The 26,524-nt window shown below is 47.0% G+C and overlaps 1 protein-coding gene across 7 annotated transcripts in view; it reads left to right on the top strand.

Annotated features, from left to right (window-relative positions):
* The window catches only part of Rel (nuclear factor NF-kappa-B family member relish), a 417,698-nt gene that overhangs the window by 104,792 nt on the left and 286,382 nt on the right, over positions 1-26,524 (top strand). For 6 of the 7 annotated variants that reach the window (XM_055064994.1, XM_050168416.2, XM_055064991.1 and 3 more), the window contains exon 2: positions 9,884-10,094. In XM_055064994.1, coding sequence (XP_054920969.1) covers positions 9,884-10,094 — 211 coding nt within the window. Of the gene's footprint in view, positions 1-8,373; positions 9,256-9,329; positions 9,470-9,883; positions 10,095-26,524 lie in introns of those variants that run through there. The other variant, XM_050168417.3, reaches the window with a different exon arrangement.

The raw sequence follows: 26,524 nt of genomic DNA, 5'->3' as shown, positions 1-26,524 counted from the left end.
TGTCGATACTAGGCTGCAGAAAATGGAGGCTTTCCAGGAAGAGCTTCTCAAACAGGTGCAAGAGCTCAAAAATGAGCTAAGCAGTGAGCCTGAGGCACCCAAGGTAGTTGAAAAAAGGCTTGAAGCAGCCGAGGAAAAGCTGAACAGGGCCGCCATTGTGAATGACAATGTGCGTGACAATGGAACGCAGACCCCCGACGCGACACGCGAGGGAGGGTCAGAGAAATACGTCGAACGCAGGCAGGGTGATGAAGGGTTAGCTGGAAAGAGCAGCACCTACCTTGAGGCCGCTACGCGGAAAACGCAGGAGCCCAGGGGACAATCCCCCTTGTCGAGTCCGAATCACGCGGAAAATGACAAAGGGGAGCAGAGAGAGGTAGGAGAAAGTGAAATGGTCATTATCGCTGGCGATTCAAACCTGGCTGCGTGCTCAAAAGCAATTGTGGAGAGGGTGAAAGGCGACAGAAGAGTGGCGGTAGGGACATTTCCAGGGCGCACACTTGGTTCTATCATGGAGCGAGCAAAAGAAAAGCTCGCGGAAAATGCCCACGTGCGCAACCTCGTCATAGTAGCAGGTGGGCTAAATGACGTCCTAAACAGGAAAGGGCCAGGACTAGCCCAGCGCTTGGCGAAGGGGGTGGACGACTTGCGTGAGCTATCCCCTCAGGTGCAGATCGTGGTGTGCACGGTACCGGAGGTGCCTGTGCGGGACAGTCACGTACAAAGAGCCGTAGTGGCTGCTAATGAGGCAATCTGGAAAATGAGCCGAGAGAAAGGCTTCGAGGTTGTCGAAGTAAACAGGGAAGTGAGAAGTTGTGGTGGTTTTAAACGAGACGGGATCCACTTCAATTACAGGTTAGCACGAGAAGTGGGCTGGCGACTTGGTGGTCGCGCTGTTGCTTTTTTAGGGGGCCCGCAGGCGCTCAGGAGGTCAGAGTAGATAGTATTGAAGAAGGTCCCCTAGGGGAACATCAGAAGAGCATCGCCGTCGATAATAGAAAAAGGAGGAAAACAAGAAAAAGAGCTCGCCATGCAATAGGCTACATAAACATGCAGGGCGGCAGAAGAAAGGAAAAGTGGGCAGAGATTGAGGAGCAGTTACACAGAGAACAAATAGGGGTGTATGCGGTTACAGAAACGCACCTTAGAGACTCAGAAGAGCCGCCAGTTATTGAGAATTATGTTTGGGAAGGGTGCAACAGAACTAAGTCGGAAAGAAAGGGAGGGGGAATCGGAATGCTCATCCATCAGGGAGCCAAATGGAAAAGAGTAAATTCACAATGTCAAGAGCATCTTTGGTTATCAGGTACAATGAGTGGGAAAGAAACTTGGCTGGGTGTTACGTATTTGTGGACCGGAAAAAATTGTACAGAGAAGAATAAAGAGTTAGTGGAATGCATAAGCGCTGATATTAAGGGTTTCGGGAGTGGTGCTGAAATTGTCCTATTAGGTGACATGAATGCCCACATACAGGATTTAGTGGCTATACCGACAATAACGGGAAGTCAATGCTGGACCTTTGTGAGCAACATAACCTCGTGATCGTGAATACAGGGCCTAAGTGTGAAGGACAGGTCACGTGGGCAGTGGGAAACCGGCAATCAACCATTGATTACTGTCTGATGACAGAAGGAATTCATGATAAGCTTAGAGAAATGGTCATCGATGAGGAAGGGTTTAACAGCATAGGGAGTGACCATAAACGCATCATTTTGAAAATGGGATATGTAGTTGGGAAAGAGAGCAAGGAGAGCAAAATGGCCAGTCCAAATTTGAACGCTGAACAAATTGCAAATACAATCACTAGAGTTGAGGAAGAACTTGGCAAATGGCCAAGTAAAGAGTGGGAATATGGTGAGCTTCTAAGTGTAATAACGACAGAAATACGGAAAGAGAAACAGCATGTTCGTTGGAAAGGAAAAAAGAAACCAAAAAGCTGGTGGAACAAGGAGATACGAGAAGCGATCGCCGAACGACAGAAAGCATCTCGAGAGCACAGGCAGGCAAAGAAGGCGCAGTTGTCACAGGATGAAGTAACTAGTAAATGGGAAATATACCGGGAGAAAAAGTCTATGGTTCAAATACTGGTGCAAGCAAAATTAAAAGGTGAAAGTGAACGTTGGTTGTCAGAAATACGTGAGAAAAAGAAGGCTACACCTAGAATATTTTGGAACCACATAAAATTATTAGGCAGGAAGTCAACAATACAACAACATATCCTAGACGAAGATGAAAGCAGACTGGAAGGAGAAGCGGCAATAAATTACATCCGAAAAATAACAGCCGAATCTTTCCAAGGCAATGACGAGGTTGTATTTGAGGAAAAAAAGAGCATAAAAGAGACCCAGGAAAAGGAGCTGGTTCTGACAAAATTAAACTGGGAGAAAGCGGAAGAGAAAATTCCTAAGCGCACAGCCACAGGGCTAGACGAGGTTCCCGTTAAGCTGATAAATGAACTAGGACCAAAAAGTAAGGAAGCTCTGGTGAAAGCAGTGGAAAAAACTTTAAAAGATAGACGGATACCAGACAGTTGGCGACAAAGTAGAATGAATTTAATTTATAAAGGTAAGGGGGAGAAAGACAGAATTCACTCGTATAGACCGTTGACCATTACATCGGTAATATACAGGCTAGCAATGCAGGCAATCAAATTAAAGCTTCAAGCATGGACAGAGAATAATGGCATTTTGGGAGAGCTTCAGAATGGCTTCAGAATAGGTAGGCGTTTGGACGATAACTTGTTTGTTCTTACTCAGTGTATTGAAATATCAAAAGCAGAAAGCAGACCGTTGTATGTGGCCTTTTTAGACATTACAGGAGCCTACGACAACGTAGACCGCAACATTTTGTGGGATATTCTGGAAGGGGAAGGCTTAGGTAACGATTGTATACAGCTTTTGAGAGAGATTTACCTAAAAAATACCGTTTGCATTGAATGGGAAGGGATGAGGAGCGCGGAGAAAGTTCATATCAACAAGGGACTGAGGCAAGGGTGCCCTTTATCCCCGCTGCTGTTTATGATGTACATGGTGAGGATGGAGAGGGCGCTGGAAGGAAGTAATATCGCGTTTAATATCTCATACAAACAGGCAGGTACAGTAATAGAGCAGCAACTCCCAGGTTTATTTTATGCGGACGACATTGTGTTGCTCGCTAACAAGCAAAGCGATTTGCAACGTCTGGCTAATATCTGTGGACAGGAAGGCAACAATTTAGGTTTGAAATTTAGTGTTAGAAAATCAGGTGTTATGGTATTCAATGAAAACAGTGAACAGACAGTGGAGATACAGGGCCAAGAAATACCTCGGGTAACAGAATATAAATACCTTGGTATATGGATAAACGAAGGCAATGGATATATGGAAACACAGGAAAAAACCATAACAGTCAAGGGGAAGAGAAATGCAGCCATAATGAAGCACAGAGCGCTATGGGGATACAATAGGTACGAGGTCCTCCGAGGTACGTGGAAAGGGGTAATGGTTCCAGGACTTTTGGAAATGCGGTTGTTTGCTTTAAATCAGGGGTACAATCAGGACTCGACGGGAACCAAAGGTCAGTGGGTCGCCTCGCATTGGGCGCTCACGGGAAGACTACAAATGAAGCTGTGCAGGGGGATATGGGCTGGACTAGTTTTGAAGTGAGGGAAGCTCGCAGTAAAATTGAGTATGAAGAACGGCTGAGGAATATGGAAGAAAGTAATTGGGCTGGGAGAGTGTTCAGGTATCTGTACAGGCAAAACATTGATTCACAGTGGAGGAAAAGAACTAGGAAGCTTACCAGCAAGTATGCGGCCTGTATGGTGAGGAACACAGCAAGAAAGGAGGTCAAGCGGAAAGTCAGAGAGGCTGAAATAATCTCATGGATGGCGGCAATGAAAAAGAAACCTGCCATGAGTAACTACTTAAGAGGAAAACACGAAATCAGGAAAGAAACCATTTATGATCAAAGGGAAGCTCATTACTTTTCGAAGCGAGATCGGCATGCCTTAGAACACGCGCCTATAAAGCGAGATATAAGAAGGAAGAAGAAGCATGTGCTTGCTGCACTAAAGCTAGGGAAACGACGGAGCATGTTTTATTAGAATGTGAAGACGTCTACCCAGCGGTCGATTTAGGTACCACTGGCCTCCTTGAAGCCCTTGGGTTCAGCGGGAGCAGTGGTAAAGCAAACAGGTCCGCAATAGACATTAGTAAGAGGCGATTGGAGGATTGGTGGAAGAAAAGTAGGGAAACGACAAAAGACGGAGACGTACAAAAGCACAATTCGCAATAGGGGATCAGAAAGTTTGGACGCGGTAGTTCATAGTGTTTTTTTTTTCTTTTTTCATTGGTTAACCTAGGTAGGATATTAGGTAGCATAGTAGCAAGAGCTTGGTGGCGCAACCCACCGCCCCGTTCCAAAGGGGACGCTCATAACATCCATCCATCCATCCATGTTCAGCCCGTCTCTCGGTCTTACGATTATGTTGATGTCGTCTCTGGTAGCCTGGGCATCTTGCTTGCTCGTAGAATCTTCTTCACTATGCTCTTCCCGCCTTTGCGCGTCGTGCTTCTCCAGCGGGTGCCTTGCTTGTCTGCCTCTTGGGTAGCATTCGCGCGGCCCTTTCTTTTGTGCGTAACTTCGATCCATCCATCCGCGTCGCCGTCCTCGGCTCGGCTCGCGCGATCATTTCTTTCTTCTCTCGACTTGGTATTCAGGGTTTCCCCCACTTCTGCCTCGTCTACCTCCATTTCGGAAGTGCTTCCGAACCTCTGGCTTACACTGCGACACCGTTTTCCGCCCTACCGGGGGCCGGTAGGCTTCCGCTATATAGGCCTAGTCGGCGTTAAGCTTAGCTGGGCTTCTCACTTCGAAAAATCTTCGAAAATGGTCGCTCACCCCGGGTCTCGGTGTCCCTGGGTTCGGGTCGATTTGCTCTATCCGATGGTGGTCGGTTTTCAGGTATTTGACTCGATAATTCAGCGGAAAACATGGGAAACCGGAAAACCCATGGGATGGCGCTCCTTAGATTTAAAAGCTATGCAATTGATGGTTAAATCGACCGGACAAGGATTTGGGAGCTGGAAACACGTTACAGACGTTGGGTTTTTGACGACGCCCAGAAGGTTAAAGAAAAATTTAAAGATACCAGTTTTTGTTTTACTACGTTGAACACCACCTACGTATGCAGAGCCGAAAATACATCATAGGCACGCCGTCAGCGACGACTTTATCAGAGAATCAAAATGCAATCTCAAAGGCCATATTTTGTGCACTACAAGCACCTAAAGTACCGTGAACTGTACCTGAAGTGATTACAAAATTATGTTGGAAAAGCTTGATAAACGTCACGGCCGCCATATCATTTAAAACGAAAGAACCACACATTTTTGGCATTTCTGGCTCACGTTCTGGCTCTGTCAGTTGCTTTCGGTGCTTGTGCTACAAAACATGGCCTTTGAGATTGGCATTTTTATTCTGAGGGTGCCGGATATCATGGCGGATATAGTGTTATCCAGTCACGGAGGAAGGAAACTCAGGAGAGGCCCTGACGTCACTCTTCGTGAAGCGAAAGTGAAGCCGGAAGTTGGCGTTGCTCATGGCGTTGCTCCGCCTATGGGCGTCTTGCGCTGGAGTTTGAGGTATAGTAGCGGCGCCTGGTGGCGGCTCGGGAAACGACATCTGGGTCGTACCAGCTTGGGTCGTATTGAGCCCTGGCTGTGGCGAAGCACGTTTCTAGGCCGAGTTTTGCGTCCATTCACACTTTTTTCTGCCCTGTTGCGAGTGCAAAAAGGCTCGCCACTTCTCACAGACCATGCCGACCACGCTGCGAGCTCGCCGCAGCCTATTTTAACAAAAACGGACTCTCCGTGTGCCGTGGGACGTAATGCTGGGAGCAGAAGGAATCGGTGACGCCGATCCGGAGAGACCTAGCCCAGCCTCGAAAAGGCGTCACCGTCATTACTTCTGCGTCGTGGGCTGCCATGAACAAGAAGGCCTGAATCCCAACATCAGATTCTACCGTTTTCCTTCAAGGCCTCACGAAGTGGAGCGTCGGGCGCGCTGCATAGCTGCAGTTCGTCGCGCTGAGTAAGCGAAACTTGCGCCATGCTGACTGCTTCGCCTGTCTTGAAGCTTGCTTGATTATCTGCGTTCTAAATTTCAGTCTTTTGCACCTACAGTCCCGGCAGCAGACCGACATAGCAGCAGGCATGGCTGGTAATTCACGATTCGAGACCCGGCCACAGCGACAATTAACAATTCGACCGATGCGAAGTGGTGAAGTGAGGTGTGTGCAAATGACCACAAATGGCCGGGCTGAAAATAGAATCAAGAACACCTTAGACTTCTGTCAACCAAAGGACCAGGCAGGATTCCGTAAAGGCTACTCAACAATAGATCATATTCACACTATCAATCAGGTGATAGAGAAATGTGCGGAATATAACCAACCATTATATATAGCTTTCATTGATTACGAGAAAGCGTTTGATTCAGTCGAAACCTCAGCAGTCATGGAGGCATTGCGGAATCAGGGTGTAGACGAGCCGTATGTAAAAATACTGAAAGATATCTATAGCGGCTCCACAGCCACTGTAGTCCTCCATAAAGAAAGCAACAAAATCCCAATAAAGAAATGCGTCAGGCAGGGAGATACGATCTCTCCAATGCTATTCACAGCGTGTTTACAGGACGTATTCAGAGACCTGGATTGGGAAGAATTGGGGATAAGAGTAAATGGAGAATACCTTAGTAACTTGCGCTTCGCTGATGATATTGCCTTGCTTAGTAACTCAGGGGACCAACTGCAATGCATGCTCACTGACCTGGAGAGGCAGAGCAGAAGGGTGGGACTAAAAATTAATCTGCAGAAAACTAAAGTAATGTTTAACAGTCTCGGAAGGGAACAGCAGTTTACGATAGGTAGCGAGGCACTGGAAGTGGTAAGAGAATACATCTACTTAGGACAGGTAGTGACTGCTGATCCGGATCATGAGAGTGAAATAATCAGAAGAATAAGAATGGGCTGGGGTGCGTTTGGCAGGCATTCGCAGATCATGAACAGCAGGTTGCCATTATCCCTCAAGAGAAAAGTGTATAACAGCTGTGTCCTACCAGTACTCACGTACGGGGCAGAAACCTGGAGGCTTACGAAAAGGGTTCTACTTAAATTGAGGACGACGCAACGAGCTATGGAAAGAAGAATGATAGGTGTAACGTTAAGGGATAAGAAAAGAGCAGATTGGGTGAGGGAACAAACGCGCGTTAATGACATCTTAGTTGAAATCAAGAAAAGGAAATGGGCATGGGCAGCACATGTAATGAGGAGGGAAGATAACCGATGGTCATTAATGGTTACGGATTGGATTCCGAGGGAAGGGAAGCGTAGCAGGGGGCGACAGAAAGGTAGGTGGGCAGATGAGATAAGGAAGTTTGGAGGGTCAACATGGCCACAATTAGTACATGACCGGGGCAGTTGGAGGAATATGGGAGAGGCCTTTGCCCTGCAGTGGGCGTAACCAGGCTGATGATGATGATGGCCGGGCTGATTCGGGGACAATTCACTACCCCACTACGAGCAGCACAGGTTAGAGAGTTAAATGTGCTCATACTTGACCTCAAGCCAGCATGTTGAGGCAACGCAGCAAGGTAGTATTGATTACAGCAGATCGGTGTTCGAGCGCTGTCATTAAAAGCTACATCAAGCGAGCAGCGCACGAGCTCGCGCTGCAGCTCGATTCGCACGTTCGTGCGAGCTCATATGCATTGCATCAGTTATTACCAGTTACTAAAAGGGACAGATGGCCGCTACGACAACGCAGGCATAACTACTTGTTTAGCGGCATGCAGTCAACAAAGATTGCGGGAGGCCTGCCGTTTCGCGGCATGTTGAAAGACCGCTGCCGTCGCGGCGCGTACGATCGTGCGCTCGAGCAGTTCGTACATTGCGGCGCGTACCGTCGTGTGCTCGAGCAGTTCCGTACACATGATATCTGCTTATCGCTGCTGTGAATTCATTTATAGCAAGCATCTCCTCGCGTTTGTGCGCCTGAATCTAGCAGCGTGCAAACCTTACCTGAAGTTCCACTTCGTACGCGACTCGCTTCACTTGCGATTGACACCGCGCTAAAACTTCGCCGCTTAATTCTTGAACGGCGTACAGGTATTCGGCACTGCATAATTTCTTGCCTTTATGCAGCGTGCCACCCCCGGAAAATATCTTCGGCGCCCGATATTCGCTGCAGGCCGTGATACAACACAACTGAAAGTGGCGGGTCCATATTGTAAACGTGCTTTCCGAAGCAGACGACCGAACTTGGTACGACCCATTTTAGGACAGAGGGCGCTTTTTAGCACCTTTTTCGCAGCGCCCCGTGCGCAATGCAAGAGCCCCATCGGGCCAGCTTTCCTCTCTTGTTTACATTTCTCGCGAAACCACGCCGCGCTGCGCGCAACCGTGCTGCTCGGACTGGCGCGCTCCGCAGCAATACTAAACAATCGTTAGCATGTTAGCATGATTCCGCCAAAGAGGGCAAAATTTCCCGTGGATATTCCTTCGTCCGTTGCCATTGCCGTGGCGCGGTACATTGCGCACAGCGTTGCATGCGCGTTCATTTCACGAACTTTATTTCCTCCTGTCCCACCTGGCCACAGCAACATCCGGTAGAGCACGGTCCAGATAACGCAGCGCAATAAAACACGGAGACCAACGCAAACCTACCCGCACGGTGCTCTTGCCACGGTACGAAACCTACGGAGCAACACGTGTGAGTGCACAGAACAATAACAAAACCGCCATTGTGGCCCGAAAGGCGGGGCCAGTACAGCAAAAAAAATAAAAAAAACAGCAAAACAAAGGAGAACCTACTACGTCATTTCCTCCACACTTTTCTCCTAGCGCACGGAGGCGGTAGGGCCTCTCCTCAATTTCCTTCCTGCATGTATCCAGCGCACCGTATCGTCATCATGATCACATTGGCGTCTGTGCCGTTTCCGCGATTCGCCTAGCAACGAAGTCGACTGGGCCGAGTGCACACAGAATGAAAACGCTGCTGAAAGTTTCGGATTGTTTCGAGTATTCTGTGGTAGCCTTCCTGGAATGGGCATCACAGCCGATCAATGTGAGGTGTTTTAAAGCATAGAGGGCACACGCCTTATAATCGCTGTGAGCGTATCGCAAGCCCACCACGCTATTCGGACGTTGCGTTATACGTCTGGGCTTGTTTGCTGAGTAGCGGACTACACGTGCAACGAACGCCATCAAGACCTGTGGTAAGACACGTTGATCAGTGTATCGGCGGAGTTTCGTATCTGGAAGAAGCTGATCCCACATTTTCGTGTTGTAGATTGTAGGACAGCTGCTTGTGCGCCTGCCAATTTGGTCGGTTCTTCCCTGAAACTACCGCACGCGTGAGAGCTGACGGCTTTTGCGGTATTATGCTGATTTGGTGCCTCTACAGATTATTCGCATGTGTGATTTTACAACGTAAGTAGTTTGCGGACGCCTTTTCTTAATGTGAACGCGCATATACCATTGCTTCGAGAGTCAGCCGACAGGTTTCAGTGCACGCTGCCTCCCGCGATGTTCGTCTGGAATCGCTCAACGAGTACTAGCAAATTTACTCAAAGTCTGAATTACCCATGTTGATTTGAAATAGTTAACTGCGATCGCTACTTTTACTTTTCGTATGTTGTGTCTGTTGATCGGTTTTATTTAAGACAAATCAATGTGCATTGTGGCATTGGCATGATGTCAAGATGAACTCAGCAGCAGCCTCTCAAGCTGTTAGGTACTACAGTTAAGCACTTGAGTGCGCGTGCATGCACGCGCGTGTTTGAAAATTTGTGGCTCACATGTTATTGCTTGCATTGCTCAACCATTTGCTTCCTTTGATTGCAGGATGACCCATACAGCACACCCCTAGGCAATGTGGCCTATCCAGTGAGTGGAGAGGAAGTTGCAGCAGCTTCATCATCTTCTGCTGAGCAAGAGCAACTTCGCTCTTTCCAAGACCTGTTGCTGCGCTCTTTCCAGCCGAATCAGCCTCAGCATCAAAACATCGGCATGCCTATCTGCACTAACTATGAAGAACAAAGTCTGCACATGGCTGGTATGTTGTGGCTAATCCAGTGGCATGTTGCGTTTTCCCATAACTTCTGGGCTGCTGGGTTTTTTTAGGGACTGTGGCGGATCTCTTAAGGTTAGTAGAATCCGGAAGATTGTAGCTCCTTGACAGTGTCTGAGACACATTCAAGCCCTCTTCACAAATTGTATAAATGTTAACCTGATCAGAGCAGCACTACTCTTTCTACTGGCAGCTGCCTCTCCTTACAGACATGAATGCAGTGACTGATGCATGGGTAAGCACTATCCTTGGTGTTACTTCATGACTTTCTTTTGCGTGACCTTGGCAAATGTCCTGTGGAAAGTCTCGTGGGTGGGGTGACTTTCTTACTCCACCCACAAGGGTGACTTTATAGTCAAGGGTGCCTTTATCCATGCTTGTTAGCATGCATCCTACAACCTTGCAAGGTTAATGTAACCTGCATAGCCTGATTGGCATTATCTGCATTTCTAGAAAACTGTCTTACGATTACTGTTTTGCTTTTTAGCATTCTTCAGTTGCAGCTGCCAAACCTCTTTAGCACCACTTTTGATGTGCATAAGCTTTAAAGGGCAACTCTGGCGATTTTTTGACCATGTCAAGATAATCGAATATTTAGGTTCCTGACCCCCCTGTCACACTTCTGAAAGTAGAATTGTTTCGCAACATTGAAAATAATTTTAAATAAGCAAGAAAAATGCAATAACGAAACCTAAATTTGATCGAGCAGCCGAACGAACCTCTTAATGCGACGTCACAAGAGGCACACCAGTTGAGGAAAGGGCGCAATGCATGCCAGTCTTGCCCACGGGACAAATGAAAATGGCCAAGAGCAGACGCTCAGCTGATTTGTGACCGCACCAGACCTTCAGGTGACAATGTCAGCTGCACCAGCTCTTCAGATCTGTCAAACAGTGACAGCTACGATTCCGACAAATTCAGTAGCCACGAATCGCTGTTTGCATTCGACCTGCCACCACGAGAGCCAACGCCCATTCACAGCATATCACACGGCAGCAGGAAGACCAAGGGTAGCCCTAACCACTGATCTTATACTTGCTGCTTGCTATTTTAAGTTTAAGTGTCTCACCCCTTCTCAGGGAAGCGCTTCATGTGCCCACTATAAGATGAGCACAACTTTTCGCATTTGTGTCCCACAAGAACGCCGCTGTCAGTCGCACTCACCGGCACTTCCCCAAATTAAATGTGACAAATGTACTGACCGGTGAATTTGTTAAAATCGGCAGGTACAGAGACTGCTCATGGTTCGCTTGAGATATATTGCTAGCTGCTCATCAGTGACATCAATTAATGTCAGAACATAGCAAAACATGCAGATTTTGTGCATGTAAGCACCATTGCATCACTCTGAGTCGCACTGATATGAGCAATCACACACCCTCAAAAACATTGAGCGAGAGAACATAGTACGGGAGCCTACTTATCATTATTCTTATTCTCTTCATGCTTACAATTAATGCGTTACCTAAATTAGGCATACATTAGAACATTGTGCGTGTGGTCGTTAATTTAGAGTATGCAAAGTTTTCTCGCGGCAACGCCAATGCCAGTATTGACACCATTGGTAGCTGAACGAGGCGGTTATTTATGCTGCTGTATTAAAGGGACCTACGCTTGCTGCCCATTCTGGATACAATGCAAACAGTGCACCTCGGAAGCTAAATAATGAGGCAGCATAACAATACGTGAAAATATACCCATGTATAGTCGCTTTCAATTTAGGGAAGTGCGGGCAAGTGCAACTGGCCGCTTTCGAGAATGCCAATGTACCAATGTTGATAGCGCTGCGTGCCATCGCTTCTAGCTTTTTGCAGGTGCACTGTATGAAATGAGAAATTAGGAATAGTTTTTTTGAAATCTGTATGGTCAAAATTGAACTACAAAAGCAGTTTTTTTTTCTTTCTAATAGCTTAATTAGCTTCGATCAGTCGTTAATGTCTGCCAGCAGTAGATGGAGAAACTTGGCTACTGTATAGACTTAACCTCGGCTGAATGCGATTGACATCGGCTAAAAGGGTGTTTGTGCAGATAGTGAGGGCTGAAGTTCGTGCAACCAACAATGCAGCATCACCTGCCCCCCGTCCACACAGAACTTTTTGTGGCAGCAACTTCTCACGCCAGACACTAGCTCACTCCTCGGCCCTGTCGTCTGCCATTCATTCCCAGCATGCTCTGCGTTTGCCACCTCTTACGGCATAATGCAATGTGGCCAATAGCCGAGGGGCAGGCAAGACTGGTGGTACAAGGGATTGAACAAAATTCATTTGTAAAATATCTATGCTACCCTCAAGCCTGATGTTTTCAAGAAATTATGGAAGCGTGCAGAAGAGTGCACTCAGAAAATGTCATTCAGATCCGTTTACCTTGGAAAAATCACCAGAGTTGTCCTTTAAGTATGGAGTGGCATGGGTGAAATGTGTCCACTACTCGTTGGTCTGAACCTTGGATGCCAGTGCTCACATACTCTTGCATGCCTAAAACAAGCTTGATTTCAGCTGGTGAGAAGTAATCTGGGCAACTAGTTAGAGACAGTGGGCACTCATGCTCGGAGGAGCTATTTCTGATAGTTTGGGGCTTGACAGGGTTTCTGTGCCATGACAGTGTTTCCATGCTTGTGTGGCAGTAAGTGCTTGTCATGTAACCACTATAGGTTCAATCATGATGAAGAAATTGCGTTCACTGACCAACTCAAGGTGAAAATAACACAGAGACATTTCGGGACGGGTCCCGAAACATCTCTGTGTTATTTTCACCTTGACTTGGTCAGTGACCGCAATTTCTTCTTCATCATGTTACCTGACCAGATGAACTTTCGTCCAACTCTTGACCACCAGGTTCAATCGCCTGATATTTAATACCGTTGTTATTTAGTGACCTTTCCTTTTCCTTTCATACTACAGAGTGAGCTCCTTTCTGGACTTTAAACCAGGTCAATCGAAAAAAAGATGTTAAATCAACCACTGTAATATTGTTGCTAATCAACTATTCTTTACTATGGCTTCCTTTTTCCTAACTTTGCTTTATGGCCAGAAAGGGAATGAGAATTTAAGAAGCAAGCTTGATTTTTCACAGAAAGAACAAGTCTTCATTTGAAAATGAATCCCACTTCCCAGTGCTGCATGTGTACATGTAATGTGGGATTCCGCACTTTTTTCCATTTCCATTTATTTACCCTAAAGGCCCAGCTTGGGCATTACATAGGGGGGAGAACAATTGATATACAAAGGTATAAGGCAATGTGCATGTAAGTTGAATATCCTTATATGAAGTCGTACATGCTATGGAACCGTTACATCACTTCTCATTCGACAACATCATACGCCAATAATTCTTGCATTATGCAAACATTAAATAATCTTACATCATCTGACATTTGAAGAAATGTAGGAAAAGATGTTAATGTTTCTAATTTCTGAATGTTTCATTAAGTGCTTGTTTGAATATAATATGGTCTGGTATTTCGGCTATATTACCTGGGAGATGATTCCATTTCGAAATGGCTAAGTGCAGACATGAAAACTGCACTAGTTTAGTATGTGCAAATGGTTGTTCGACCTTAAATTTGTGATCGATTCGTGGGAATTTACTTTTGGCTGTGTGCCTGAGAAAAGATATTCGGGTGATGAAAAAGCTGATGGAAGAGAGTTAACCGAGATATCTTTCTTCTAGTCTGCAATGGGATGAGTGCTAGGTCATGTTTTATTTTGGTGATGCTTGAATGTTGTGAATAGTTACCTGTAATAAATCGCGCTGCCTTGTTCTGTTTGGTGCGGGTTCCATATAAATGAGGCATACTCAAGCTTTGAACAAAGTACGGTGATGGAAGAAGCTTGGTATCACTATTAGCCTGACGAAGCGTTCGACGAATGAAGCCAAGAGATTTGCATGCAGCGGAAACAATACAACTCACATGATTATGCCTAGACAAAGTCGAAGAAAGATGAACACCTAGATATTTAAATGATTCTGCAGTTTCTAGAGCCTCACCATTAAGAAAGTATGTGTGTCTTGTAATTTCACGGCAAGTAGTAAATCTCATAAGTTTAGTTTTTGAGGTATTTGTTGTAGCGGGTGGCAGAGTGACGGAGCCGATCCAAGAGCACGTACCGCACTGTTTTATTTCAGTGACAGCGAACTATATATATATAGGCTGCTTGCCTATGACGTAACATAAAAAGAACGAATCATGTTTGACACGTGTGGCACAGCACTTCATATCACTTCTCCCTTTCTTTTAAAACTGCAGTCTTTGCACGGTACCCGCCGTGGTTGCTCAGTGGCTATGGTGTTGGGCTGCTGAGCACGAGGTCGCGGAATCGAATCCCGGCCACGGCGGCCGCATTTCGATGGGGGCGAAATGCGAAAACACCCGTGTACTTAGATTTAGGTGCACGTTAAAGAACCCCAGGTGGTCGAAATTTCCGGAGCCCTCCACTACGGCGTGCCTCATAATCAGAAAGTGGTTTTGGCACGTAAAACACCATAATTTAATTTTTTTTTTTTTATTTGCACGGGCCTTCATTGTCGGGTAGACCTCCGTAAGACCGGCGGACTTGGGGGACAGAGAGCCTGTTCGGCTGGGAGGGACGTTGGAGGTGTTGTCGAAGGAACAGGCGCAGCGCCAGTTGGTTCTGGATTGGCCAGGCTGCACCGGCCTTCTGGCGTGGACGTGGGTCGATTCTTGTTGTATGGGCTGGGTTGAAGCGAGTCGGGAGCCTCCGCCTTTGGGGTCACGGGTGGCACAGGCACGCGACGGAAAATTTGGTCGAAGTGACGTCTGGCTAGGCCATCTGGAGTGTCGACCGTTACAAGGCTTGAACCCTCTGTGCTCTTGACGATGCCTGGACGCCAACGCTTCCCTTGGCCAAAGTTGCGCACCCACACCTGGTCGCCGGACTGGAATCTGGGAGGCTGCGAGTAACTTCGAGGTAGAGAGGGGACGCAAGTATCCAAGCGCGAACGAATTTGTTAGTTCAGCAGCATCTCTGAAGGAGACTTGCCGCACGGTAGTGGGGTACGTCGATAGCCTAGGAGCACTCGCGCTAGTTTTGTTTCGAGATCGTTCACCATCGAGTGCTTAAGAAGGCCATCCTTTATTGTGCGGACCGCACGCTCTGCCAGACCATTAGATTGTGGGTGGTACGGCGCACTACGTAGACGAGTTATGTTGTTGACAGTCATGAATTGGGAAAACTGCTTACTTGCAAACTGAGGCCCGTTATCTGATACAACTGTTTGTGGCAAGCCAAAATGCGCAAACAATTCTCGAAGCCGCGCGATTGTGACTTCTGTGGTCGCCGACTTGACGGGAAGTGCCTCAATCCATTTAGTATGCGAGTCGACGACTATCAACAGCATGCGTCCCTCTATCGGTCCGGCGTAATCAATGTGAAGCCTTGACCATTTGGTGCCCGTTTCTGGCCAACAGATAGGAACCTGTCGATGGGGCATTGGCTGAGCTTGTACACATGAGATGCACGAACGTGCAAGGCTTTTGATCTCACCATCCAACCCAGGCCACCAGAACAGCGTCCGAGCCAGTCTTTTCATCGCAGATGCACCCTGGTGTGACCGATGTAGCTCAGCGAGCATGGAGACTCACGCTTTGCGGGGTACGACGATGCGATGACCCCAGTAAAGCAGGCCTTCTACGCTTGACAGCTCCAGTCTTCTGCAAAAATAAGGTTGAAGGTGATTGTGACAAGCGTTTAGGCCATCCATTCAGTACAAAGTGCTGCACAACGCTAAGGTTTTCATCTCCGTTCGTCAGCGCCCGTATGGCATCCGCTGGCACGAACGAGCTGTCAAGGGTCTCTGAAGACAACACGTATTCTGGTAAGGTGCCCGATCGACAAACGTCTGTTATCGGCACGGGCAAGCGGCTGAGTGCGTCCGTGTTGGCGTTTTCCTTGCCGGCCTTGTACTCTATGCGTAGCTATATTGGCTTAGAAACAGAGCCCATCTCTGAATACGTGCCGACGCCATTGGGGGCACAGTTTGATCTTCTCGTAGAAGTCCCACCAGTGGTTGGTGGTCCGTGACTAATACAAACTCGCGGCCCAGCAGGTAGTCTCGAAACTTTGTTACTCCGAATACCAGTGCGAGCGCTTCCTTCTCGAGCTGAGAATAATTCTTTTCGGCGTGTGTTAACGTGCGTGAACGGAAGGCAATGGGCTTATCCACTTTTCCAATTCGGTGCGAGATTACGGCACCTAAACCCGAAGGTGACGCATCGCATTCCAAGCGCACTGGTTGGTTGGGATCGAAATACGTCAGAACAGGCGAACTCAGAAGTGTTTGTTTAGCCTTGAGATACGAATTTTCCTGCGCCGTTCCCCAGTGCCATTTATGCTCTTTTTCAAGCAGAAGATACAACGGGGCCAGCATCGTTGACATGTGCGGCAAGAACCGGTGATAATAAGTCAACAGACCCAAAAACGAGCGCAGTTCGCTCACATTCGTAGGCCGTGGCGAGTCGCGTATTGCTGCTAAGTTCTTCTCAAGCGGATGCAAGCCGTCTTTGTCAATGCGATGGCCTAGGTAGACGATTGAGTCTTTGCGAAAATGGCATTTTTCGGCCTTCAGCTTGATACCATTCTCTTGAAGCCTGCGCAAAACGTCCCAAAGCACTGAGCCATTATCGTCTTGACGTTCCGCTATCAATACATCATCCAAATACACCTGCACGGCTGGAAGACCGGCCAGGACCGTTTCCATGCGCCGCTGAAAAATCGCGGCAGCCGAGGCAACTCCAAACGGAAGACGGTTATAGCAGAACAACCCCTTGTGAGTGTTTATCACGGCCAACTTCCTCGCCTCCTCATCCAATGGGAGTTGGTTAAATGCATCCTTAAGGCCCAGTGTTGTGAAAAATGATCCCCCACGTAGCGACGCGAAAATGTCTTCAATGTTTGGTAAAGGGTACTGCTCAGTTATGCATGCAGCATTGATTGTGGTTTTGAAATCGTCGCAGATGCGAAGGGAACCGTCTTTCTTCAGTACTGGTACGATTGGCGCCGCCCACTCAGAATGTGCTATGGGCGATAATATGCCTTGCTCTACTAAACGGTCCAGCTCAGTTTCCACTTTTTCACGAAGAGCATAAGGAATTGACCGCGCCTTGTGGAACTTCGGTTGGGCGCCTTCTCGAATGTGGAATTTCACGGGTGGCCCCTGAATGTTTCCCAGTCGTGGCTCAAAAAGGGCAGGAAACTTGGTCCTGAGGCTGTCGGGATCTGCTGACGTCGATTGAACCGTAGCGATAAACCCGGACGGCAAAAGCAAGAACGCTTGGATTAAGTCCCTTCCGCAAAGGCTGGGACCCGAGCAGCCTGTAACTATCAATGTGGCAGGTACAGTCTTCCCTGCGAAATGGGCTTCAAGGTGCAGTTCACCGACAATGGGTAGCTTGCTCAAGTAACAGCTGAGCGTGTGTTTGCATTTCGATAAGCGTGGCCAACTCAGACGGTGCTTTAGATACACCTCCTGCGGAATGAGAGAAAACGGTGATCCCGTGTCAATAATCATGTTCAAGGGCACGCCACCCCAGTGGATAACTCTGCGGAAAGCCTGGAGCAAAGATTTCTTTTCCCGTGATTCCTGCAATGTGAAGACTGATGAAATATCGCCTTCCTCCGTTTCGGATACAGCGCTCTCATAATGAACTGCGTTAGCGATGCCATCGCGCCTACGACCAGCCCGGAGCCCCGACTGGGAGCGGCATTTTCTTGCGAAATGACCAGTCTTCCGACAGCGAAAACACTGCTCCTTTTTGTGCGGACAGTCGCTTGCTTCGTGATCGTAGTTTCCGCAGCGTGCGCACTCAGTATGGCTTTGCTTGTCTTTGGTGAAGGTCTGATATCGGCGCGATTTACTCGCTACAGTGCACACCGCTGCCTCATTATCAGGTCGAGTCATGGCGCTTACTTCGAATGCAGCTGTCTCTGCTGCTATGGCAATCGTTTCAGCTTGGGCAAGTGTGAGCTCAGTTTTTTCAAGCAGCGTCTGCTGCACCGCCCGATTCCGGATGCCACAAACAATGCGGTCCCGTAACATACGGTCCAAACTGGTGCCGAAGTGACAATTATTCGCAAGCTTGCTTAGCTCAACAACATAGTCCCGGACAGATTCGCTTGTGGCCTGATCCCTTGTAAAGAACTTGTAACTTGCGGCAACCTCATTAGTCTTCGGCGCATAGTGGTTATTTAGGATGGTAAGTGCGTCCTTGTAACTCAAGCTATTTACTTTCTGGGGGGCACAGTGTCCAGCAAGAACGCCTACCGTCTTCGTTGACAGTGTCGAAACCAAAAGCGCCCTTTTCTTATCATCTGTCTTAATATCATTTGCTTCAAAAAATGCCTCCAGTCGAGTCAAGTAAATATCCCACTTATCTTGATTTTCGTCGAAACTTGGGGTACCGAGGTTCGTAGCCAGGGCCATGACCGCCAATGCTCCATAGACTCGATTGCTTTCAGTACCCAGCAGGACTCGCAGCGCTTCCGAGACGCCACTGTTCGTGGCGGGGGTTCCGCGGGGTGGTCACCCTCGTCGCCACTGTTGTAGCGGGTGGCAGAGTGACGGAGACGATCCAAGAGCACGTACCGCACTGTTTTATTTCAGTGACAGCGAACTATATATATAGGCTGCTTGCCTATGACGTAACATAAAAAGAACGAATCATGTTTGACACATGTGGCACAGCACTTCATATCAGAAAGATGAACACCTAGATATTTAAATGATTCTGCAGTTTCTAGAGCCTCACCATTAAGAAAGTATGTGTGTCTTGTAATTTCACGGCAAGTAGTAAATCTCATAAGTTTAGTTTTTGAGGTATTTATGCTCATTTGCCAGTCTGAGCACCATCTTTCATTCCTGTTCAAGTCATTTTGTAATTTATCACAGCCTTACATTTTAATGGCCGATACAGAACGCAGTCGTCGGCATATAACCTGATTTCCGATTCTATACCCTGATGAATATCATTTATATAAACTAAAAATAGAGTGGGTTCCAAAACGGAACCTTGAGGCACACCGGACTGAATAGGTTGAAATGACGAACGGACATTATTAATTATGACAGCTTGTCATCTGTTACTTAAATATTCCTTAATCCAGTTTATTAATTTTTCGTCAACTTTAATCAGCTTCATTTTATATATGAGGCAGTTATGAGCCACACGGTCAAAGGCTTTAGCAAAATCTCTAAATGTGGCGCCAGTATGTGTAAGTTCGTGAAGGTTAAGGTGAATGTCTGTAGTTAGTTCAAGAAGCTGGGATTCACATGACCGGCCTCATTGAAAACCATGCTGGTTTGCAAATAGACTGTGGTTGCTAGCCATGTACTGCATGATTTGGGAAGATAACACGTGTTAAAATAATTTGCATGCAACAAACGTAAGGGATATAGGTCTATAGCTTGTTAGCTTGTTTTTGTCGCCGGTTTTATATATTGGTATCACATGTGCCAATTTCCAGTCATATGGAATTTCGCCGGAGTCGAGAGACTGTTGAAACAATAGTGTAAGTATAAGAGTAGAATTGGGCTTTGTCATTTTTAGTAGCTTAGTACAAATACCATGAGGACCAGGACTAGAAAATGATGGCAAATGCTCAATAGCTTTTACAATACCGTCACGTGTCACAATAATACATTCCATAAATGGAGAACTATCAGAAAACTGTGTTGACATATCTCGGGACTTTTCGTCATTAAATACACTACAGTAAAAGCTCGTTAATTCACTACTCGTTAATTCGAAATTTCGGATAATTTGAATTAGTTGCCGCGGTCCGTCCTACAATGTATTGAAAGCAATGTGTAACACATCCCGCTAATTCACACTGAAATCCGCACCGCCACCGATAATTCGAACTCCGCATCATCGTGGATGGGGAGAGTGCTAGTGCACGGGAGCACGCTGGCGTCGCCGCGCGGGTCGCGCAGCTTTTGCTTTTTCGATCAGCGGCAAGGACGATAACGCCGCGCGCCATGTTCTTTGCGTGCGAGGGTGAGCCGGCGAACGCGGCTCAATCTCGCGTGCGCGAGAGGGGAAGGTGGGGAGGAGCGCGCCCTCTCTTGTCGCGCGCGAGGGAGGGACCGGGGGACGATCTTCGGCGGCTGCTGCTTACGGCGCCGCGGCCGCGCGGTCGCCGCATCTTGAAAGCGATCTGCGACGTGGCCAAATTGTGCGCCCGCGTGGGCCTCGTCTTGAAAGCGATCTGCGATGTTTGCAGAGTGAGCGTATTGCCGGTAGCTTCATATGCGATGTGCTTTCTACGTTTCGTTCACGTTAAAGCGAGGGCTGTACGAACGTCAATTCGCTCGCTGCTACTGCTGCGAGCCCTCACTCCAGCGTTTTTCAGCGAGTTTCCGCGGTCATCGAGCGAGATGCGTTCATGCTCACCTGTGCGCGCGTGACACAGTGCTGGTTAATTTAGTTAGTAAGCGAATGCTTACAAGTTTATACGGCCGATAAAACTATTATCCTTACTTCGTATAGCTATCTACTAATTTTCTAACGCAATCGGTGCTTCGCTTTTCGCGCGAGACGGAGACTTTTTTTTTTTTTTCTCCGGCCCAGTCAGCGCAACAAACGCGCGGATGGAGCAAGAGCCATATCGACGTCGGGCGCGTCGGACCGCGCTGGCCGCGTCCGGTTACGTTGGCTGCGCCAGAGCTTCGAAGTATAGACGTTGTTCACGCCAACGTGACGTAGCGTGTGCGCGCGTGCTCACGCCACGTCAGACTATATACGCGCCTTAACCGTGCGATTTTTTTCTGACTTTCATTAGTTCGAATTTTGTATAATTCGAATTTTCATAGCATCCCCGCGGAATTCGAATTAACGAGCTTTTACTGTACAAAAGAAAAGTTTAAACTGATCAGCAACATCCATGACATCAACTGCAGCACCAGACTCAGTGTCAAAAACAGGTAACTCTATTGTAGGTGCAGGAGAAATGACCGTCCAAAATTATTTTGGATCTGTTTTTAGAAATTGCGAAATATCCTGGTTGAAAAACTTATACAGTCGATCCCGGACATATCGAATTATTGCCTATATCGAACAGTTGAAAAATCCCCTTTGGAATCCCATGCAAAAGTAGCTATTGTTCGCGTATAAAGCACTCCCGTGCACCGGCATATCGATGTATTGAACTCCGTGCTGAGCAAGTACGGAGTTCTATACACAGTGCACTTGCACTGGTGCGCTTCTCCCATCATACCCCACCCCTGCAAGTGCACTTCTCCCATCGCATCCCACCCCCGCAAGTGCGCTTCTCCTCACGAAGCTCTCGCGATGTTCCCGCACGCGCGCCGCCTCGCACTCTGAGAAAGGGGCGTGTGGATAAAAGGCACGTGACGGGGAGCACTTCGAGTGCGATTGGGTGTGAAAGGGAAGCGGGAGGGAGAAACCACGCTGACTGCAGGTGCCCGTTTCCTGTGTTTTGGTTGGCTGACACCACTGGCGCAGCGAGATGAATGAGTTCAGTGCAGCTTGGGCTTGTGGTAGTGCGGCGACGCGGAGCAATGAGTCTTCCGATTCGCTTTGTTCCTTTTATTCACGAGGCCAACGCGAAGGCTTGAGACTCGTGTGTTGCAGTGTGTTTTTCTTTCCGCTTTTGGTACGTGTTCCAGAGCCATGGCTGCGAAAAAACGCAAAAATTTGGATTTTTCAACAATGGCTGACATCATTCGACGGGTGGAGGCTGGCGAGAAAAAGTCTTCGGTCGCTGCGGCGTTCGGAATTCCTCGCAACACCCTGAGTACGATCCTCAAGAACAACGCCGATGTTAAGCTCAAGGCAAGTGCAGTCCAGTCGCCCTGGAGCGTGTCGTGTGCGCGTCCCAACCTTTGACAGGTCGGGAAGGCATTGTACGCCTGGTTTTTGGAGACGCGTGCCATGAGCATGTCTTGACAGTGAAGACGATGACGCTGCATGCCTGGACAGCGAATTTCGCGAGCTCTCGGCATTCCCAGGCGCCATCCCAGGCAGCGCTACAGCACTCGATTTCGTTAGTGTTGACGACGACGTGCAAGCTGTAGCGGATCGCGCTGATGCGGAGATTGTGGCTGACATCATGGGTGAAGAGGACGCAGACTCGAGCAGCAGCGAAGGCTCCAACGAAGAGGACCAACCTCTATGCACTGCAGCTGATCTTGCATCAGCTTTCAGCGTCGTTCGCCGCTGTTGTGGCAACAATGGAAGGAGCTGGCCTTTCTCATTTGGACACTGTCAACAAGCTTGAGGACAGCTTAATGAATTTGATGGTGCAGAAGAAAAAGCAAGCAAAGGTCACAGATTTTTTTCTTCCGAAATAAAGTGCTCTGGTCATCGTGCTGTGTTTTTGTTTTCTTACGCGTCTTGGAGGTACAGATCGGTAAGTTCCCGTTAGTCACGACATCGTGAAACTGCCTTGAGATGTGTGGAGTTGTTAGAGAAGCTTTTGACATGCATATTTGGAATGCATATTTGACATGCATATTTGACATGCATATTTGACATGACATGCATATAGAATGCATATTTGACATGCAATATTTGGAATTATCGATATATTGAACTATTTCGCGAACCCCTTCAAGTTCGATATATCCGGGATCGACTGTATTTGGCAGCCTCAGTATGTAATGCACATTCTTTAGAAAACAATAAATATTCTGCCGTAGCTTCAACAGGTCTTGCGCTTCTTGCTTTTCGAAACAAACGTTTGTTTTTATTCAAATATCGCTTGATCTCTCGAGTAAACCATGACTTGTCTGCTGTTTCATAGATCCATTTTTATGGAATGTATCTCTCCCGTAGTCTTAACAACTCGTCATGAAAACGAATCCAGTTATCTTGCAACGAACAGTTTTCGTATGTTTGCATGAATGACAGGTAAAATTCAAAAAGCTCAGAGTTGAACCCTTCGGGAACTGCTTTAGAATAGTCATAAATCTTCTTTTCTTTTGTCGCGGTTTCTTCACGATTTGCGTTTTAAAGGTACAATGTATGACACGATGGTCAATGATATACTCTAGTATATCCACAGTAGCACGTTTGGGGTGTGTTGTTAGAAGCAGATCAAGAATAGCATTGTGCCGCGTAGGGATTTCGATAAGTTGAGACAACCGAAAATATTCTAAAAGGTCAACAAAATCTGCACAGTCACGTGTCTGGCGCATGCTAGGGGATTTTAAAGCAGACCACTCTATGCTTGAAAAGTTAAAATCACCGGCCAAAATTGTGGGAGAGTTATTATATTCGGATGGAACGGAGCCTAATACAGACTGCAGTTCCTCAGAAAAATCTTGTAGAAAGTCAGGTGGCCTATAGCATGCTCCAATAATCAAAGTTACAGCTGGTAAATAGCATGCAACCCAAATAGTTTCGAGAATGCTGTCAGTAGGAATGGGTTTTACCTTTATATGCTTTCTTACAGCTATTACAACACCGCCTCCTTTTCTATTCACATTTGCTAACTTCAGGAGTTAACCACGTTTCCGTTCCGATTATAACATCTGCATTACAAGTAGAATGAGGGAAGTAAGCTGAACTTGTTTGTTAAGGATGCTACGAAAGTTGGCGGAAATTAAAGAAAATGTAGGTGTCCCACTGTCTTTCTGCGCGTGGCGACTGCGTCATGGGTCTGCATTTCGCTGGACACATTCCACGACCCTCCCCTCGGAATGCTGGTACCGATATAATTTCCTGGCTATCTTTAGCTTATCGAAAGATAGCTTAAACCTTTCATCGGGTTGACAATTCGCTCGAGCAAAGTCGCGAAGCTGTTTGTGCACAAATTGTATTCGAGGTGAAAAGTCCTCATCTATTCTAACCTTTAATTTCAAATTTTTTAGCTTGTAGGAATTAGCCAGAATGCTGCATTTTGTCTTGTAGGCTAGAAACTTCACTGTTACTGACCGGTGCTGCCCTTGCCTGCAAGTGCGATGTGCACGTTCAGTATCCCTTACCTTGAGGCCAAGCTGATCTCTGCAGATGCTTTCAATGTCAACTTGAGAAGCCTCGTAGTCTTCTTTCTCTGCCTCGGGCAAGCCTTTGAATATCAAATTTTTTCTTCGCTTGCGATTGTTGATGTCATCAACGAGTTCAACTATGTTAGGTTCAGAATCCTGCCTATCAGAAAAGGATGAAAGGTCGCTCTTAATGTCATCGACACCTTTTTTTGACTTCGGATAATGCTGTGGCATTTCCCTAAGAATCATCTAGCAAAGCTTCCACTTTCGAAAGGTGTTTCTTAAGGTCAGTTATACCTGATAAATATTCCTTCATCTTACTGCTAATTTCCTTCTGAAATTTTTCACGCGCAGATTCGGCATCCTTTAGGGCATCAAGAACCTTGTCTATCTTGCCAGGGCCGGGATTGACTTCAATGTCACCGCAGCAGATTAGGAGATGAGCCGCAGAAAACATAAGAACAATCAGTCGCCCTCTCTGGCACCATGTAGCAAAGGAACCAGCAGCTGCATGAAAATGAAGCCTTTCACTACAGCTACACTGTAGTCGTTGGCTATGGCTACCTATTCGCGCTCGATATGTGACAATGTGAACACCCATACTATACACATATAATCATAGGCACTGGGTTTGGGATTTGCGGCATGCACTGAGGTATAGTTTACAACGCTATGAACCTGCACTCACCTATAAAAGGCAGAAGAACGATGTTTAGCGCTTTTCACAAACGCTGTAAATCCCAACGATGCACAATCCACAGGGCCCTTTTGTAGCTGATCGCCGGCGGCGGGTGCCGAATCAGGTATCACGTGAGCCAGAAGTCGACGCAAACGCCGTCCGTAGCGATCACAGTAGACAGCTGCGTCAATGCACCGTAGTTTACGATGCTCTGATCACAGCCACAGTACAAAGTTTGTGGCCCGAGATCCCAACAGGTTCAGCAGCGACGTCGACGGTATCGCTATAAAAGGCAGAAGAACGATGTTTAGTGCTTTTCACAAACGCCACAAATCCCCTTCTACATCAATTTGCAGCATTGCCTTTTTTGACCAACATGTGGTTTGACCAGTTCCAAGCAGCGGCCCTGAATTCCTTCTGCAAGGCTAGGGAATGTCACTTGCCAAGCTTGATATTTTGCTCGACTATATTTTGACACTATATAATTGTAGATAAGATATAATTATATCTGTTCAAGAATTCTTCACATATATGTCTGGCACCGTGAAAGCACCATTCATTGTACCTTTAATATCATGCTATATCTTGGGATTAGGACAACAGCAACAACTATACTAAGCAACAGCAATAAGCCATCTATCTGGTGATGAAACTGAAGGAAGCACAAGGGTAACAAGCTGGTTATTTGAGACGTTTCCTGTATGTGTGTGCGGGAGGGGGCACCTCAGAAGAAAAAAAAGGTTGGAAAACACCTGTCCGGTCATCTTTCTGTCTTGCTCTAAGGTGCATACTTTCATCTTTTCTTTGTTCCTAAACGCTAGAAATGTTTCCAATGTGTCATTTCCAACTAGCCCAACTTTCTGCTTTCGGAAATTTAACTGGATTTTGTAAACTGTATAACTAAATAAATATAGAATAGGAATAATTTGTGATAAGCTTCGCATTCTTTAAGAAAGAAAGTGAGAGTCTGGAACAAAGGATAACTTTGGTACCGTTGGAAGCTGACCGACGTCTGCATGACACCATGTAAAAGTTTCTCACTGGGCCTCTACTCGGGACATGCTTACATATTATTCATCAAGGTTTATGAGGGTATGCAGTAGAACATAACGAAATTGAAATGGGCGATGCACTTACTTCGTTGTATTCATTACCACAATTGTTTGCCCTCAAGGCCGACATTGGCCACTGGGAAAAGGTGGGGAGGTATCGTATTTACTCGCATAATGATCACATTTTCTTTGTAAAACAAATTGACGCAAATTCAGGGGTGCGATCCTTGTGCGGGTTAAATTTCCTGCGGAAAGAAACATTTTCTTTTTTCATCACGCGTTTGCTATGGGATGACAACGGGTCGACAAGCAGGCAGCTGCTGCTGCCAGTGCGGGACCCAAAACAAAAATGGTGGCTGGCAGAGCAAGCAGAATGTGCCGAACGCAATTATTTTTCTTCTCATGAGTACATTACGTGCATTGAAACAGTTTTTTCCGTATCAGTAATGAATAATATTGTTAATATCAGCAAGTTTGCGGCAATAACGTAGCCATGTCCACTTTGACGGGACAGAAACAGAGATAGGCGCGCTTAGCTGCCAGTGACATAGAAACACATGGCAGGCATGCTGCTGAAACTGCGGCATTTGTCTTCACTGCTATCCTAATACGATACGTTTCTGCTAAGGGTGGGTGAATATCTTAGCTGCATTATGAGCATCGGTGTATGAATAGGGTACACTTCTAACGTATCAGTGTAACCGTGGCCACTATCGTTG

Source organism: Dermacentor andersoni, chromosome 1, assembly GCF_023375885.2.
Source record: "Dermacentor andersoni chromosome 1, qqDerAnde1_hic_scaffold, whole genome shotgun sequence".
Taxonomy (NCBI): domain Eukaryota; kingdom Metazoa; phylum Arthropoda; class Arachnida; order Ixodida; family Ixodidae; genus Dermacentor; species Dermacentor andersoni.
This window is presented reverse-complemented; position numbering and strand designations above follow the sequence as displayed.